Source organism: Haliaeetus leucocephalus, unplaced genomic scaffold (genome assembly GCF_000737465.1).
Source record: "Haliaeetus leucocephalus isolate CR32 unplaced genomic scaffold, Haliaeetus_leucocephalus-4.0 Scaffold751, whole genome shotgun sequence".
In the NCBI taxonomy this organism is placed as follows: Eukaryota; Metazoa; Chordata; class Aves; order Accipitriformes; family Accipitridae; genus Haliaeetus; species Haliaeetus leucocephalus.
In genome coordinates, this window is record NW_010973187.1 from 6,850,360 (window position 1) to 6,863,431 (window position 13,072).

Genomic DNA, 13,072 nt, shown 5'->3' on the forward strand with positions numbered 1-13,072 from the left:
GTTTTTGGTTTTTTTTTTTTTTTTGTGTTTTTTTTGGGGGGGGGGGGGGGGCTCCAGATAATTCATCTACTTTTAAATTGCTGTGACAAAGATCAAGTCCTCTGTAGATCATACTCAAGTGGGTGGGTGGGGTGCCGGGGTACCAGGGCTGACCCTGTTGCAGGTATTTGACATAAAACGCCTTCCTTACATAATTAGAGAGTGAAATGTTGGTGAAGTCACCAGAAGCTATTGTTTAAGATTGTTTTTAATACATACTGTGACTCTTTAATAAAGTTCAGACCTTTTCAAAAATAGTGGCGCTTGTCTGTAAATGCCCCACTGGAGGAAGCCTTTATTTGGATTGTTAATTTTTATTTTGCACATTCCTTATTGTTTACATCTTCAGACCAAAGCCTTGTATAAACAATAACTAATGAATCATTTCTGGGAATTTTTTACCTCTTGTTTCTTTTTATAGCATGTCTTAAAAAATAACATTCTCTTCTGCAAAAAACAGCAACAAAAATTATCAGAAACACTTACCCTATTAATCTTATTGTAATCAACTTGTTTTGCGTCCCCTAACATTTTTATTTAACTAGATTATTTCTTCCATTATTTATTTTAAAATCTTTATTATAACATACAAATAAAAAGTTGTCATAAATCTCAATAATCTTCAGAGCTTCCTTCATTTGAGAATTAAATTATTCCTGTTAGAGTTACACTTTGCTTATGTTTGACCTGAATTCATCACAGCAATTGCAATGAGAGCTTGCTCAGATTAAGTTATCATTGTATTTCCCAGTCCTTCATCATTCTTCTGCACTCTCCACAGCCTCAACACAATCTATTTCTATCAACCACCCCACGACACCTTCTTTCAACGCACTGGCCTTTTTTACTGTACAGCCAATATTCAGAATTTCCTATTTCCAGGCAAAACTTCAGGGCAAATATTGAATCCTTAAAGCGTATCAGGTCAGTTAATACCAAATAGCACAAGTAAGTCTACGAAGAACTGCTTTGTAGTTACATTATAATGTACTAAATCTTACATGCTGTTATGTGCCACCAGCTGCAAAATCAGTGGCTCACCTAGACACTTAGGAGTTTAAAAAGTGTCTACAATTTTGCAGGTTAAACTCTAAAGTAGGCTGTTATTTTTAAATTTATTTATAAGATGTGTACTGTACTGTAAGTTATTATTATGCAGTGTATAGCTGATGATAATACCAATGTTGTGGGCCTTTTTTTCTTTAGAATCTAATAATTTTCCTCAGCATATGAGGTAACAGAAGCAAATAATTCCACTTTAATTTAGGAGACTGTGGGGAGAAATTATGATGAAATAATAGGCAGGTTCCTGTTTTATGCTGCGCACAAATCATAAATATTTCACACTCTATCTTGTATCTGAAGGGATTCCGGTCTGTTAGCAGAGTTTTGTTTGTAATTAAGGCACAAATTACCACTGAATTTTACTTTGCTCTTCATAAAACACATTTTCAATATGACTGTGTTGTGCTGTGGCACAATCAGGGTGAAGAGGAAGGATGGCTGCATGTTCCACACCAGAAGCGATCCAGCACACCAGACACATCTCAGCCGCTTTCCCTCTTTTTTCCTCTTTTCCACCGGCAAGGAGCAGACTGAGGGCTCAGTCACTCCTTTGGCTTGAGATTGGGAGGGGAATTTTTTTTGTATTTTTAAAGCACGCTTACTAACAGAGGACAATTTTCTGCCTTTACAAACCTGGGCATTACTGGTGAACATTTGATGTGCAGAGCTCCTCTGCCAGCCCGGCCACACAGAGGGCATCAGCCTGGGGGCCTGGTAGCAAATATGCTCCATAGGTTTCTTCTTTGGGGCACTCTCCCTCCCTCTCCTACCACCCATGGGCAAAAACTTAGCAGTGGCCAGGAAGAACCGTGCAGAGGGGGAGAGCCAGGTCTTCTGCCTTCCCAAAACTGGGGTGAGGGGAAGGGACCTCTGGGGACCTTCCTTCTGGCTCAACCCCACAAGACACCTAAATGAGGACTCAGGACCGAGGCTTGAGGTCTCGTTAGCCTTGCTCTGGCCCTTGGTAGCCTCAACATGCCCTCATACCCCTGCACAGCCGTGCTACAATTACCGGAGCTTTTATCCCTGCATGCACAGCATTTTGCTGAGGGCTTGCACCTTGGGTGCACAGGTAGCATCAGGCTGCGGTACTGTGCTCATGCAGCCAGAAAATTGTTCATAGCAGTACCTATTTCTCTCGTAAAACTTTCTGGGCGTGCTGGTATTTCTGCACATCTGTAGATGTTCTGCATCTGGCAAGCGTGAGTTTACAAGGCCTGTGTTATCCGAGATTTGGGATGTTAGGAAATCTGCTGCAACAGTGAGACTTGTATCAGCGAAATGAAATGTATGCACCTGCTCACTGAAATTGTATTGTACTTGAACTGAACATTTCTAACACTGATGAAAATTAATTTCAGTTTTATGGGAGGCATTTACATATGAACAGGCCTTAATGAGATACAAGCAGCTGTCAGTTGCTGACTTCATAAACAAATCAACACCTAATGACTGAATGAGAGTTTCAGGATAATTGGGTAAATGTAATTATGGTAACTCAGAAGGTAGCAAATATAATTTTATCAGATACAAATTTGCATTAGATCGTTAGGGTTTTTAATATCAGGAGAGAAGACAATGATTTTATTTTAACTCATATCTGAAAAATTTTATAACAGAAAGAACATCATTTCACTTGCAATACATCTGGGACATGATTTCCTTGTGCATATGTAAAATGTCACGCAACGACAGTGACTTTCATTTGACATCAACCTGACTTAGATATAATGTCATCAGAAAGCCAGATTGCCTTCCAGTAGCATCAAAAAAAAGGGGGGGGAAGAAATATGAGGAACTAGGGAGGTTTATTTTGCTTGTAATAAAATGCTTTCATAACTCCTCGATACTGCACTTCCCATTTGAATAGGTGTCCAAATGGTGACTGTCCAGAAAACCGGTATTTTATCACTGAAAATGCAGCTGACACTCAGCTCCTTATTCTCTTTTCTTAATTAACATGGCTTTTTAAAATTATTGATTACCATTTTTAACAGCATAATCCTCTTAAACTGTTGTTACCTTGAGGTGCAGAGCAGCCTTGGAAAGCTTTCAAGAACAGTGAGCAGGACTGGCTTTTCAGCAGCATTGCTTTTGCAATTGCGAATTCAGACTAACACGTGTTATCCCTCACCCAGAGAGAAATCTGAATCTGTGAGAGCTTTTGCTGCCCACAGCTGTGTGACGGTGGCCCCGCTTTCCACGGACTCCCCCTGACCGCCCGGCTGGGTGGGAAGGCGAGGGCAGCCCCTCGCCCCGCTCCAGCTCGGGGGCCATGGGATTCCCACAGCAGCGAAGCTGTCCCTGGGCGAGAGCTCTCTTTGACTGCAGCTAAAAATAACCCCTGCCCGCTAGGATGTGGCTCCCCAGGGACCGTCCCCAGCCGCCCAGCTGATGCACGCACCTCCCTGTCAGCTTCATGTTCATCTCCAGGCGGCAATGCGACTCCTCCCTTCTTCCCCTCCCCTTAAATGAGGGAAACAGATCTCCTGCCATCGCTGAATTCATCTGGGGGAGCTTCTAAGTAACGAGCAGAGCTGAGCTCAGCCTTAGCTTGATGTGCAGCCAACATCTGAGACCCGAGGAGGAAGGCAGAGCCACCCTGGCAGCTTGTGGCTCTGTGCTCTGCCCCTGGCAGGGTGGCAGTCCCCTGCAGCAGGAGGGGGACGACGAGCCTGTCCAGGGAAACATTTTGCTCAGGTGAAACCCACTCAGGCCCCAGCATGGGCTGTCGGCCCTGGTGTCAGCTTTGCGCCTTGCGGTGTGGGCCCGCTTTCCATGGGCCCACGGTCCTTGGAACAGCCCCACGGCGGTGCCGCACAGGGGTCTTCTCGGTGGGGTTCCAGGTGTGGTGCTCCCCTGGGCACAGAGGCGTACTTTGTTACCCATGGGTGGGCTCTCCCCACTGTTTGTGTAGGGCGGGCGTGAGCCTGATGCCCCAGAACCGGCCGCGATGCACCCGAAGAGCCACACCGCAGGGACGTTTGCACCCAGCAGGAGCCGGCAAATGGCTGAGGAAATGCCATCGACGCCACACCAAGCAGCAGCGGGAGCTGCGTTCGGGGGGCACCACCACTTGTTGGGCACCACGAGACTTCCACGGGATGGCAAAATTGCCCCTACATCACTGTAAATCCCCCCCAGTTTGCTGTAAATACCCCCGGGCTCCAGAGTCACACACCCCGCCTCTATCCACACACCTTCACTCACAAAAACCAGAGGAGCCCGGCCACGGTGCTGTCCCTCCTGTCACCTGGGCAAACAACATGAGACAATTTTATTGGGGGTGGGGTGGGGTGCCTGCTCTAAAACCTTTCTTTGGTTTCAGTATTGTTATTTTCCTCAGCACACACGAGAGTTGACACCAGTCATGACAGCTCCTTCCAGAGCACACAGTCTCTGTCAGGGCTCTCTGTGGTGCCGTTGATGCTCTGCAGCGAACGTGAACACCACCACCGAGGTGATGTGCCGGCTTCAGAGCACTCCACAAATAAACAGTAACTAGTTGTGGTGAATATTGACTGCCCATTATGCCTATGCAAGCTTAGGAAGTCCTTCGTGTGCAGGTTGCTGGCATTGTGCACTTCTAATGGATAATTCATAGCTCTTGTAATGTAACCCATCAATACATTATATCCCGAGGGAGTATTTAATCGGCAGATCTGCCCCTGCAGATTAACTCTGAATGCTGTAAAAGTGCTTACAGTATTTGCAGTATCAAGCAGATACTTAAAGACAACAAGGGTGATTTCAATTAAAAATCAAGCCCTTGGGCAACTTCACTTGTTTTTTAAAGAAATTCAAAGGTGGTATTTTAAAAATTTCTCCAAGCATGTACTAAACTAATCTTCGTATGCTTCTAGTATGTGGCTGGATGGCTTAACTGCTCTAACGTACTGTCCATTTTAGCTGCACAGGCCTCCTCTATCTGTTTTTTCACTTCCATACATGCAAGCAGGTGCTCAGCCACCTTTACAATATTCATTTTAAAAGGTCTTATTCTACATAAATTTTGGGGTGTGGGGGAAAGAGCTTTTTATCTTAAATTAGAGTAACAGCGTTATATCCCATGCCATCATTAATGTAGCCACTTAGGAAAGAAGCTCCTACTTCTTACAGGAACCTCCTCAGCCCACCCAGTCAGCCCTTGGCCAGGCACAGGCCTGTCCCAATTTAAAGTCTGATTTTTAATTCTCTGCAGTCAGCCTTGCTTTCCCTGCCCATCCCCTCCACAGCTCTGTGACTCAGCCTCAGCGCCTTCATTGCCCCCACCACCCCTTTTTTCCCAGACCGAACATGCAGCCAGCACAGCCCCTTTTGCTCCATCACGATGAATGGTTTCCCATCTTTGTTTCGCTTTACATGCAGTGTACTTTTCTTAAATCTCATTCTGGAACAAGCATGGAGTAGAGGGTCCCTGCGCCCACCAGCTGGGAGCTGCCACTAGCCGATACGTGTAACCTGTTGGATGTGTACAGGTTGGCAGGGCAGCTTGGAAAGGCTCGACAGTGACAAAAATTGCCCTCCTCGTGATTAAGTTTCTTCTCCAGCCTTGTTTTTTACGGATGTCAGGCTGGGTTTGGCTAGCAGGAGTCACTCAGCACGGAAAATCTCAACATCAAGCACTTTTTAATAGATAATGTTACCTGACTCCACTATAATAAAGAAAAATAAGGCTGTTGAAGAGAAACTATTTAACTAGAAAGGAGAAACTACAGCAAGGAGTTCTGCTTGAAGAATATTACAAATATCCAGAGCTTAGTTATATATAGGCAAGTAATCTAATCCAGTGATTCCCCACCACAATCCTTGGGTGTTACAGATTTTGTTTGAGTAGCTCGCCAAGAGCAAGCTATTTGCAATGTGAAAAAAAATAGGTGCTATGAAACAGGATCTTTGTCAAAAACTTGTGATTGCAATGTCACCAGTGATATGTGAGCAAAATCTAGTTTAGAATCATCCTGACAAAAAGAAATTTCTATATCCAATAAAAACCAGTCAACTATTGTTGAATGGAAATAGATGGTATTCAAAGGGGAGAAATGCTTGCACTCAAGAACTTTAATAGATTTTTTTTTAATAATAAGTATCAGAAGAAACCTTTTTACACAACTTATAGCCCATTAACTGTGACCAAGACTATAAAAATCAAAGTCATGCCCTGGATCCACCTTTCTAGTTTTGCAGCCTGTGACCTGTGACCCTTGCAGAATGGCACTCAATAAAAATCTGATAATATCCATTGACAGGTTTATCTTAAGATAATGCACAAAGGCCCTGTAACACCTCTGCAGCCTTCCTCAGAAATGTTATTAAGAACTGGAAAGCCCATTAGATAGCTCTGTGCAGCAAGTGACATCATCTAGGAAGTTCCTTTACAAAAATCTGTCTGGTTGTGCCAGTCTTTGCAGGCTGGGCTGTGATTGTGATATCAACTTACTTTATTTTTTATATCTGCATTTTATCTTTTTTCCCACAGTTCTGTAAAGAATCACAAATTAAAGCATTGTTATTGGTTTTAAGGTCGAGTGCCACACGTTTTCGCTGGAGTCAGTGCTACTACACAGCCCAAGATGAATGGGCCTTAGACAACATCTACATCGGACAGCAGTGTCCCAACATGTGCAGCGGACATGGCTGGTGTGACCATGGTGTTTGCAGGTATAAAGCATTTGCCAGTTCCTCTTAAGAATGGTCTCCTGATACTTCAGGTATCCTATTAGTTTGCATACTCTTTCTTTTTTTTTTCCGCTGTTGTTCTTATTTTTAGATTAAACATTAAAAACTAAAAGTGCTATGAGGGGTTAGACCATTCAAGCAACATTAACAGCCTGTTGCTCCACACCTCTCTGTCCAAGAACCCATACCCTTGGAAGATCCAGGTGTTGGAAGGGCTTTCAGTGGCACAGGGCTGCCCTGCTGCAAGTGTCCTGGTGGCCACTCCAGTCCTTTGCACAAGGACCCCAGGGATAAGCTTAGTGCCAGACCTCTTTTGCTGCATCAGAGTGATGCCAGGGACCAGCTTAGTGCTGCTTGGCAGCCGCTGTCAGACCAGGTGCAATACCAAGGGCACAGACTATTGCTTGCCAGCTACAAACTTTCTGGACACCACAGGCTTTTTTCTAGAAATAAGACATAGCTTTATTCCATTATCCAGTTATTCTAGTTTGTTTCCAAGATCCAAAATTCCAATCCCAGAATGATTTGCTATTTCACATCTAATTTTAAAAGGTCAGTGCACCACCTTAAGTAATTGGCAATGTCAAATAAAGTCTTTAAAAGCTTGTTACATTTACACTTCCTTCCAGGTGTGACTTGGGGTTTCGGGGTACTGAATGTCAGCCTGAAAATCCCCTTCCTTCAACCATCATGTCTGATTTTGAGAACCCAGACAGCCTGAAGACAGAGTGGCAGGAAACTATTGGGGGAGAGATCGTCAAGCCTGAAGAAGGCTGTGGGGTCATCTCATCTGGCTCCTCGCTTTACTTCAACAAGGTACTAACGGGGGATGGGAGAATGAGAAAGGCACGTACTGTAGGTTTGAATGGAGCATGATGTGGTCGTATGGCAAAGAAAAGGGAGGTGGCAGAAAGCTGCTCACAGTATGAGAAGTGCATTAAACAGCACAGCTGTGCTCTGCAGGTAAAGAACAAAGCAATCAAAAGAGATAGGGAAAGACACGTGCATTATGTATTCAAGAAATACCAGCTGTAATGGAAGGAAGTAAATCGCCAGTATGCTGGGAAGTGTGTACATTCGTACTGTCTTAATTATGTATTTTCTGTTTTAAGACTCAGTTCTTTCTCAGCATCCAGCAGCTCCCCTTTGTTTGTTCTGTACTGTTCTGGGCTATGGATGGAGAAAGGTTGGCTTTTCAGGGGACAAGCAGCTCAATTTGAGGTCACAGGACCAAAACTAGTGAACAAACCACCCCTCTGGACTTCTAGAAAGTGGTTAGCCTGTGGGACGATACTCTTTTGTATAACTTGGATGCTTTGCAGATGAAAATAATAGAGCAGGAAAGAGATATAGGGAATTCTGCTAATTAATAGCAATTATAACTAAAATAAAAAGAGATCTTTATGACCAGATGTAAGATTATGGGTTGTAATCACAGATTTATTTTTTATTGTTGCTCCTCGGGTCTAGTACTGGGTTTGGTTTTGTTCTTAATTGAAAGGAAGAGTATAAATGCAGCTATGTGCTTCTCTTTTAAAGGTTTGATCAAACTGCCACTGCTGTCATGATAGCCAGATTAGTCCCAGAAGAATAACCCAATATGCCACACTGTGTAATTGTGTGTTGTTTATCTCATTACAAAAATCTAACCCATCAAATAATTTTCAGCACTCCTACATAGTCTCACATCCAGCTCCCCTGGAAATGCAGCTCTGTGCTGAAAATTTCATAATAGACCAATCAGTATAACTAGCTAATTGTGATAATTGGATTTTTTTATATAATCGTCTTCTCTGTTAGATGTTTTTCCTTCTGGCTCAGTTCCTTATGCCAAGTTTCTCAAAAGTAGTTTGCTAAATTAGAATTAACCTGCTATGATCTTTCTTCTGATTTCTGCTACGGAGGAGTGAAAAACTCATTTAAAAATTCTTGGCTTCTTCCTATTGATCTCTAAGGGTTAGGTTATCATTCATTTCTTGAGTAGTAGCAGTCTGTGTGCCATCAACAGAAGGTGGTTTATTTAATTTCTGTTTAGATCTTTTTCAAGGCATCTAGTGGCCATGCTGGTAGGTAATAAAAAATTATTTTTATAGTTGCCCAACAGTTCTGTGTTGTTTTGGGAGCTCGTATTCACAGGCTCCATTTCTTTTTATTTGCTCAAATAGCCACTTTTTATTTGAATGTCTAATGTTTACTGCCATAATCAATTACTGCTACCAGAATTAATGTTGGCTTTGTTCTGCCGACCCTCTATCTTTTGTTTTACAACCCATTTTAATCAATTGTAGGTGTGTTTGTAATACAGAGCTCTTTCAATTAGCCCCTGCAATTCCTCTGAGGTTTTATGTCACTTGTGCCCTTTCTCAATTAACCTGGTTCTGTGGTTAACCCTTTGGCAAGCAGAGCTGCTGTGGGGTGTAGATACGGAAAACCCACCTGGAATAGTTTTACAGCCAGAGCTTGATCCGCTACAGGTCAGTACGTTGGGTACCCCCAGCCAGCTGGGACACATCTGCCCATGGGGCAGCAAAGGTGTTTGCATCTTAATTATCTGTTACTAGTTTGATTTGATGATGGTAATTTCAAATTCCTTTGGGTCTCCAAATGAATTTGTGAAAGCAAACTACCAAGAGATTATCAGTGTCACCTTGGCCAGTATTAGCCATGTGGGGCTGCACCCAAGGCTGAGCCCATCTCAGTCTCATGGCACCATCCAGGAGGGCTTGCTCAGCTGGGGATAAACCACCAAATAGACAAAAATAGGAGGCATAGTTCAGACCAGATCAATATGACTGTATCCTAAATGAGTTTTTTGAGGGTCAAAGGATTCTTCACAGGTTTTAGTTGTCATCAGTGGTGCAAGCTAACCAAGTTTCAAAAACATAAGCATTCAGCCTACAGAAATTAGTCTACAAATGAGCTATGGACCCAGGCTGTAACGCCAGCAAAGCAAAATGTTCTGAGTAAGAAAGCAATAGACATGTATCTGTGCTGAGTTTACCCTGAACTGGGGAGAAAGAGGAAAGAGGTGATGAGTGGAACAGGATTTAAATTCATCTATCATCTTATTAAAAAACACAGATGATATTTTAAATCTCAGCTCATAAATCTTGTTACTTATGTCCACCTAGATCATGTCAATTTATTATCTCAAATTTGTCTGGAAATTTGTCAGAAGGATCATGAATGTACAAGTGAGACGAGAAAAACATAAATATTAATTAAAACATAGGCATAATTTTATAACTTAGCTCAGGTTTCCTTTTTGATACCTTTTTATGCTTGGAGATGGACAGGAACCCATGATTTTTTAGGGAATTAGAAACAGTAGGCATGTTGCCGGTTCTGCTCCATTTTGGGGGGTGGTGCCAGGTTGCAGCTACTTTTAATGAATGCAGAAATATGATCCCCACATCCTCCCTCCAGCTGCACATATTTGGCTTTGCCCTACCTATAAAAGCTTGTGGCGACACAACGCTGTGCTGGGGCAGGGCTGTGCCAGGCACAGGGCATGCGAGTCACCTCTGCAGGGACACTGCTCTCACCCTGTGTCCTGCCTCACCGCAGGCAGCTTCACATCACTTATCAGCAGCTGGTAGGCTTGTTGATGTGCAAGCCCACAAGCTCAGCCTCAAGCACCAGGGCACAAGGGGAAGAGGGGAACAGGATAATTCCAGTTACAATAAAAGGCTCTTAAACCCGAAAGCTTCTTTTTAGCTGAACATGCTCTGTCTTCCTTTGCCAACATGCACAGAGCAACCATGTTGACCACAGTGTAGACGTGTGAGAGCTGCGTCCTGCTAGAACTCAAAAACATCCTTGGAAATGCTGTTCACTGCATTTTATGAGGCTATTTTTTCTGTCAGCTGTGCTTAGGTAAACCTGAAACCATATCCACAGGTTGAGAGACTCCTGGTGTACAACACTTACTGGGAAGAGAGCATAGTTTTGTGTAGGAACAAATCATACTCAGGTGAGGCATGAAGAGAAAATACCACTCCCTTGTTCTTGTGTAGGAGGTGGGCTTCAAGCAACAGACATTATAGGGGCTATAATTTCAGATGACTGGGTAACCCTATACAGTGCAAGATTTGACTGGGGAAATGAGACTTCAGAAGTGTCCTTTTACTGCTTTATGCTTTATCATTAAAAAGCTGAATACTTAAAAATTTAGCCCTGATTGGTTCAGGATATCCAGCATCTGCTCTTTGTCTCCTGAAGGTACTTGGAACCTTGAAGGAATGAGATGAAATAGTTGTGTGGAAATTGTGTTGTGCAGTTGCATTGTGTGTTGGAATCTGATAATAAAAATTCTTGTGGGATCACACCAGGGTGATTAAGACATAAAGGATGGCCAAGCAGAATTATTGTCTGAAGGACAAAAAAAAGTCATGTTAACACAAAATTCAATGTCCTCCATCTTGTGCAATTTTCTGTGGAATATTCATCTGTGTTGGACTTTAAATATGTCTGTACATAGTGAAGGTGTCATATTTAATATTATTATTGCATTATTGCCCCTCTGTGTTTTTGTATTGTAGGCTGGGAAAAGACAGTTGGTAAGCTGGGATTTGGACACAACCTGGGTGGATTTTGTCCAGTTTTACATCCAGATAGGAGGAGACAGTTCTTCATGCAATAAACCAGACAGCAGAGAAGAAGGTGTGCTGCTGCAGTACAGCAATAACGGCGGTATCAACTGGCAGCTGCTTGCAGAAATGTATTTCTCTGACTTCAGCAAACCCAGGTATAATTTTGGTCTAAATTAATTCCATACTGCATCAGCCCTTTTAAAAAAAACTATTTCTCAGTTTATGAAAACATGAATAATAATTTCAAGTTATAATGCTTAAAAGCCATCATTATATGGAAACTTTTCCAGGCTGCCACAGTAAACTCCTGCCACTAGGAAGGAAAAATCTAATGAAAGTGGGCCTTAAAACTGAAGTAAAATGTAAAGTTTCCAATCACTCACCTCCCATGTGAAACATGACTAAAATGCTAAGATCTGCAAAACATTAGCAAGCAAATACAGAACTTGCCCAAAAGAGGTATAGAAATCTGCCATTTCCTCTGACTCTGGTTTCAGATCTAATGAACGTGTATTAATGTCACATACAACAAAAACTCCTTTAAAGAAATATTTAAGGAGGAGAAGAAATCATGTTGAGCATTTCAAATTTGCTGTAAGACAGCTTGTCAGTGAAAATTTAAATTGCATTTGTCTGCATAGGTATTAACATTATTTCTATTACCTGTAGTTCATGTCTTTCAATATGTAAATAATTTTATCTTCCCATCTTGTCATTTTGCATTGCAATGAACAATGTTTTCAGAAGGACTTCTGTAACTCAGTAAACTGTCCTTTTCTAAAGCTAATCTAGGCACTTGGAAGTATAAAACCATTGAATTTTGTATAGAATAGAATAGAATAGAATAGAATAGAATATTTCAGTTGGAAGGGACCTACAATCGTCAGCTAGTCCAACTGCCTCAGCGCTTCACGGCTGACCAAAGTTAAAGCGTGTTATTTAAGGCATTGTCCTAATGCATCTTAAACACTAACAGGCTTGGGGCATCGACCACCTCTCTGGGAAGCCTGTTCCAGTGTTTGACCACCCTCTCGGTAAAGAAATGCTTCCTAATGTCCAGTCTAAACTTCCCCTGGTGCAGCTTTGAACTATTCCCACCTGTCCTATCACTGGATGCCAGGGAGAAGAGCTCAGCACCTCCCTCTTCCACTTCCCCTCCTCAGGAAGCTGTAGAGAGCTCTTCAGCCTTCTCCAAACTAGACAAGCCCAAAGTCCTAGCCGCTCCTCATAGGTCATTCCTTCCAGCCCTTTCACCAGCTTTGTTGCCCTCCTCTGGACATGTTCAGGAACCTTCACATCCTTCTTAAACTGTGGGCCCAGAACTGCACACAGTACTCAAGGTGAGGCAGCACCAACACTGAATACAGTGGGATGATCCCCTCTTTTGCCTGGCTGGTTATGCTGTGTTTGATGCACCCCAGGATGGGGTTTGCCTTCTTGGCTGCCAGGGCACACTGCTGACTCATATTGAGCCTGCTGTCAACCACCACCCCCGGATCCCTTTCTGCAGGGCTGCTCTCCAGCCACCCCTCTCCCAGTTCATACTTGTGCTCAGTGTTACTCCATCCTAGGTGCAGAACCCAGCATTTTGACTTGTTAAATTTCATCCCATTGTTCATAGCCCAATGCTGCAATCTGTCTAGCTCCCTCTGCAAGGCCTCTTGTTCCTTAAGAGAGTCAACAGCACCTCCCAGTTT

At 43.0% G+C, this 13,072-nt stretch overlaps 1 protein-coding gene across 1 annotated transcript in view; it reads left to right on the top strand.

The window, feature by feature from the left end:
* RELN (reelin) overlaps positions 1-13,072 on the top strand; it is a 320,676-nt gene that overhangs the window by 231,609 nt on the left and 75,995 nt on the right. The window contains exons 24-26 of the mRNA XM_010581098.1: positions 6,628-6,765; positions 7,413-7,599; positions 11,325-11,530. Of these exons, the coding sequence (XP_010579400.1) occupies positions 6,628-6,765; positions 7,413-7,599; positions 11,325-11,530 (531 nt within the window). The remainder of the gene's footprint in view (positions 1-6,627; positions 6,766-7,412; positions 7,600-11,324; positions 11,531-13,072) is intronic.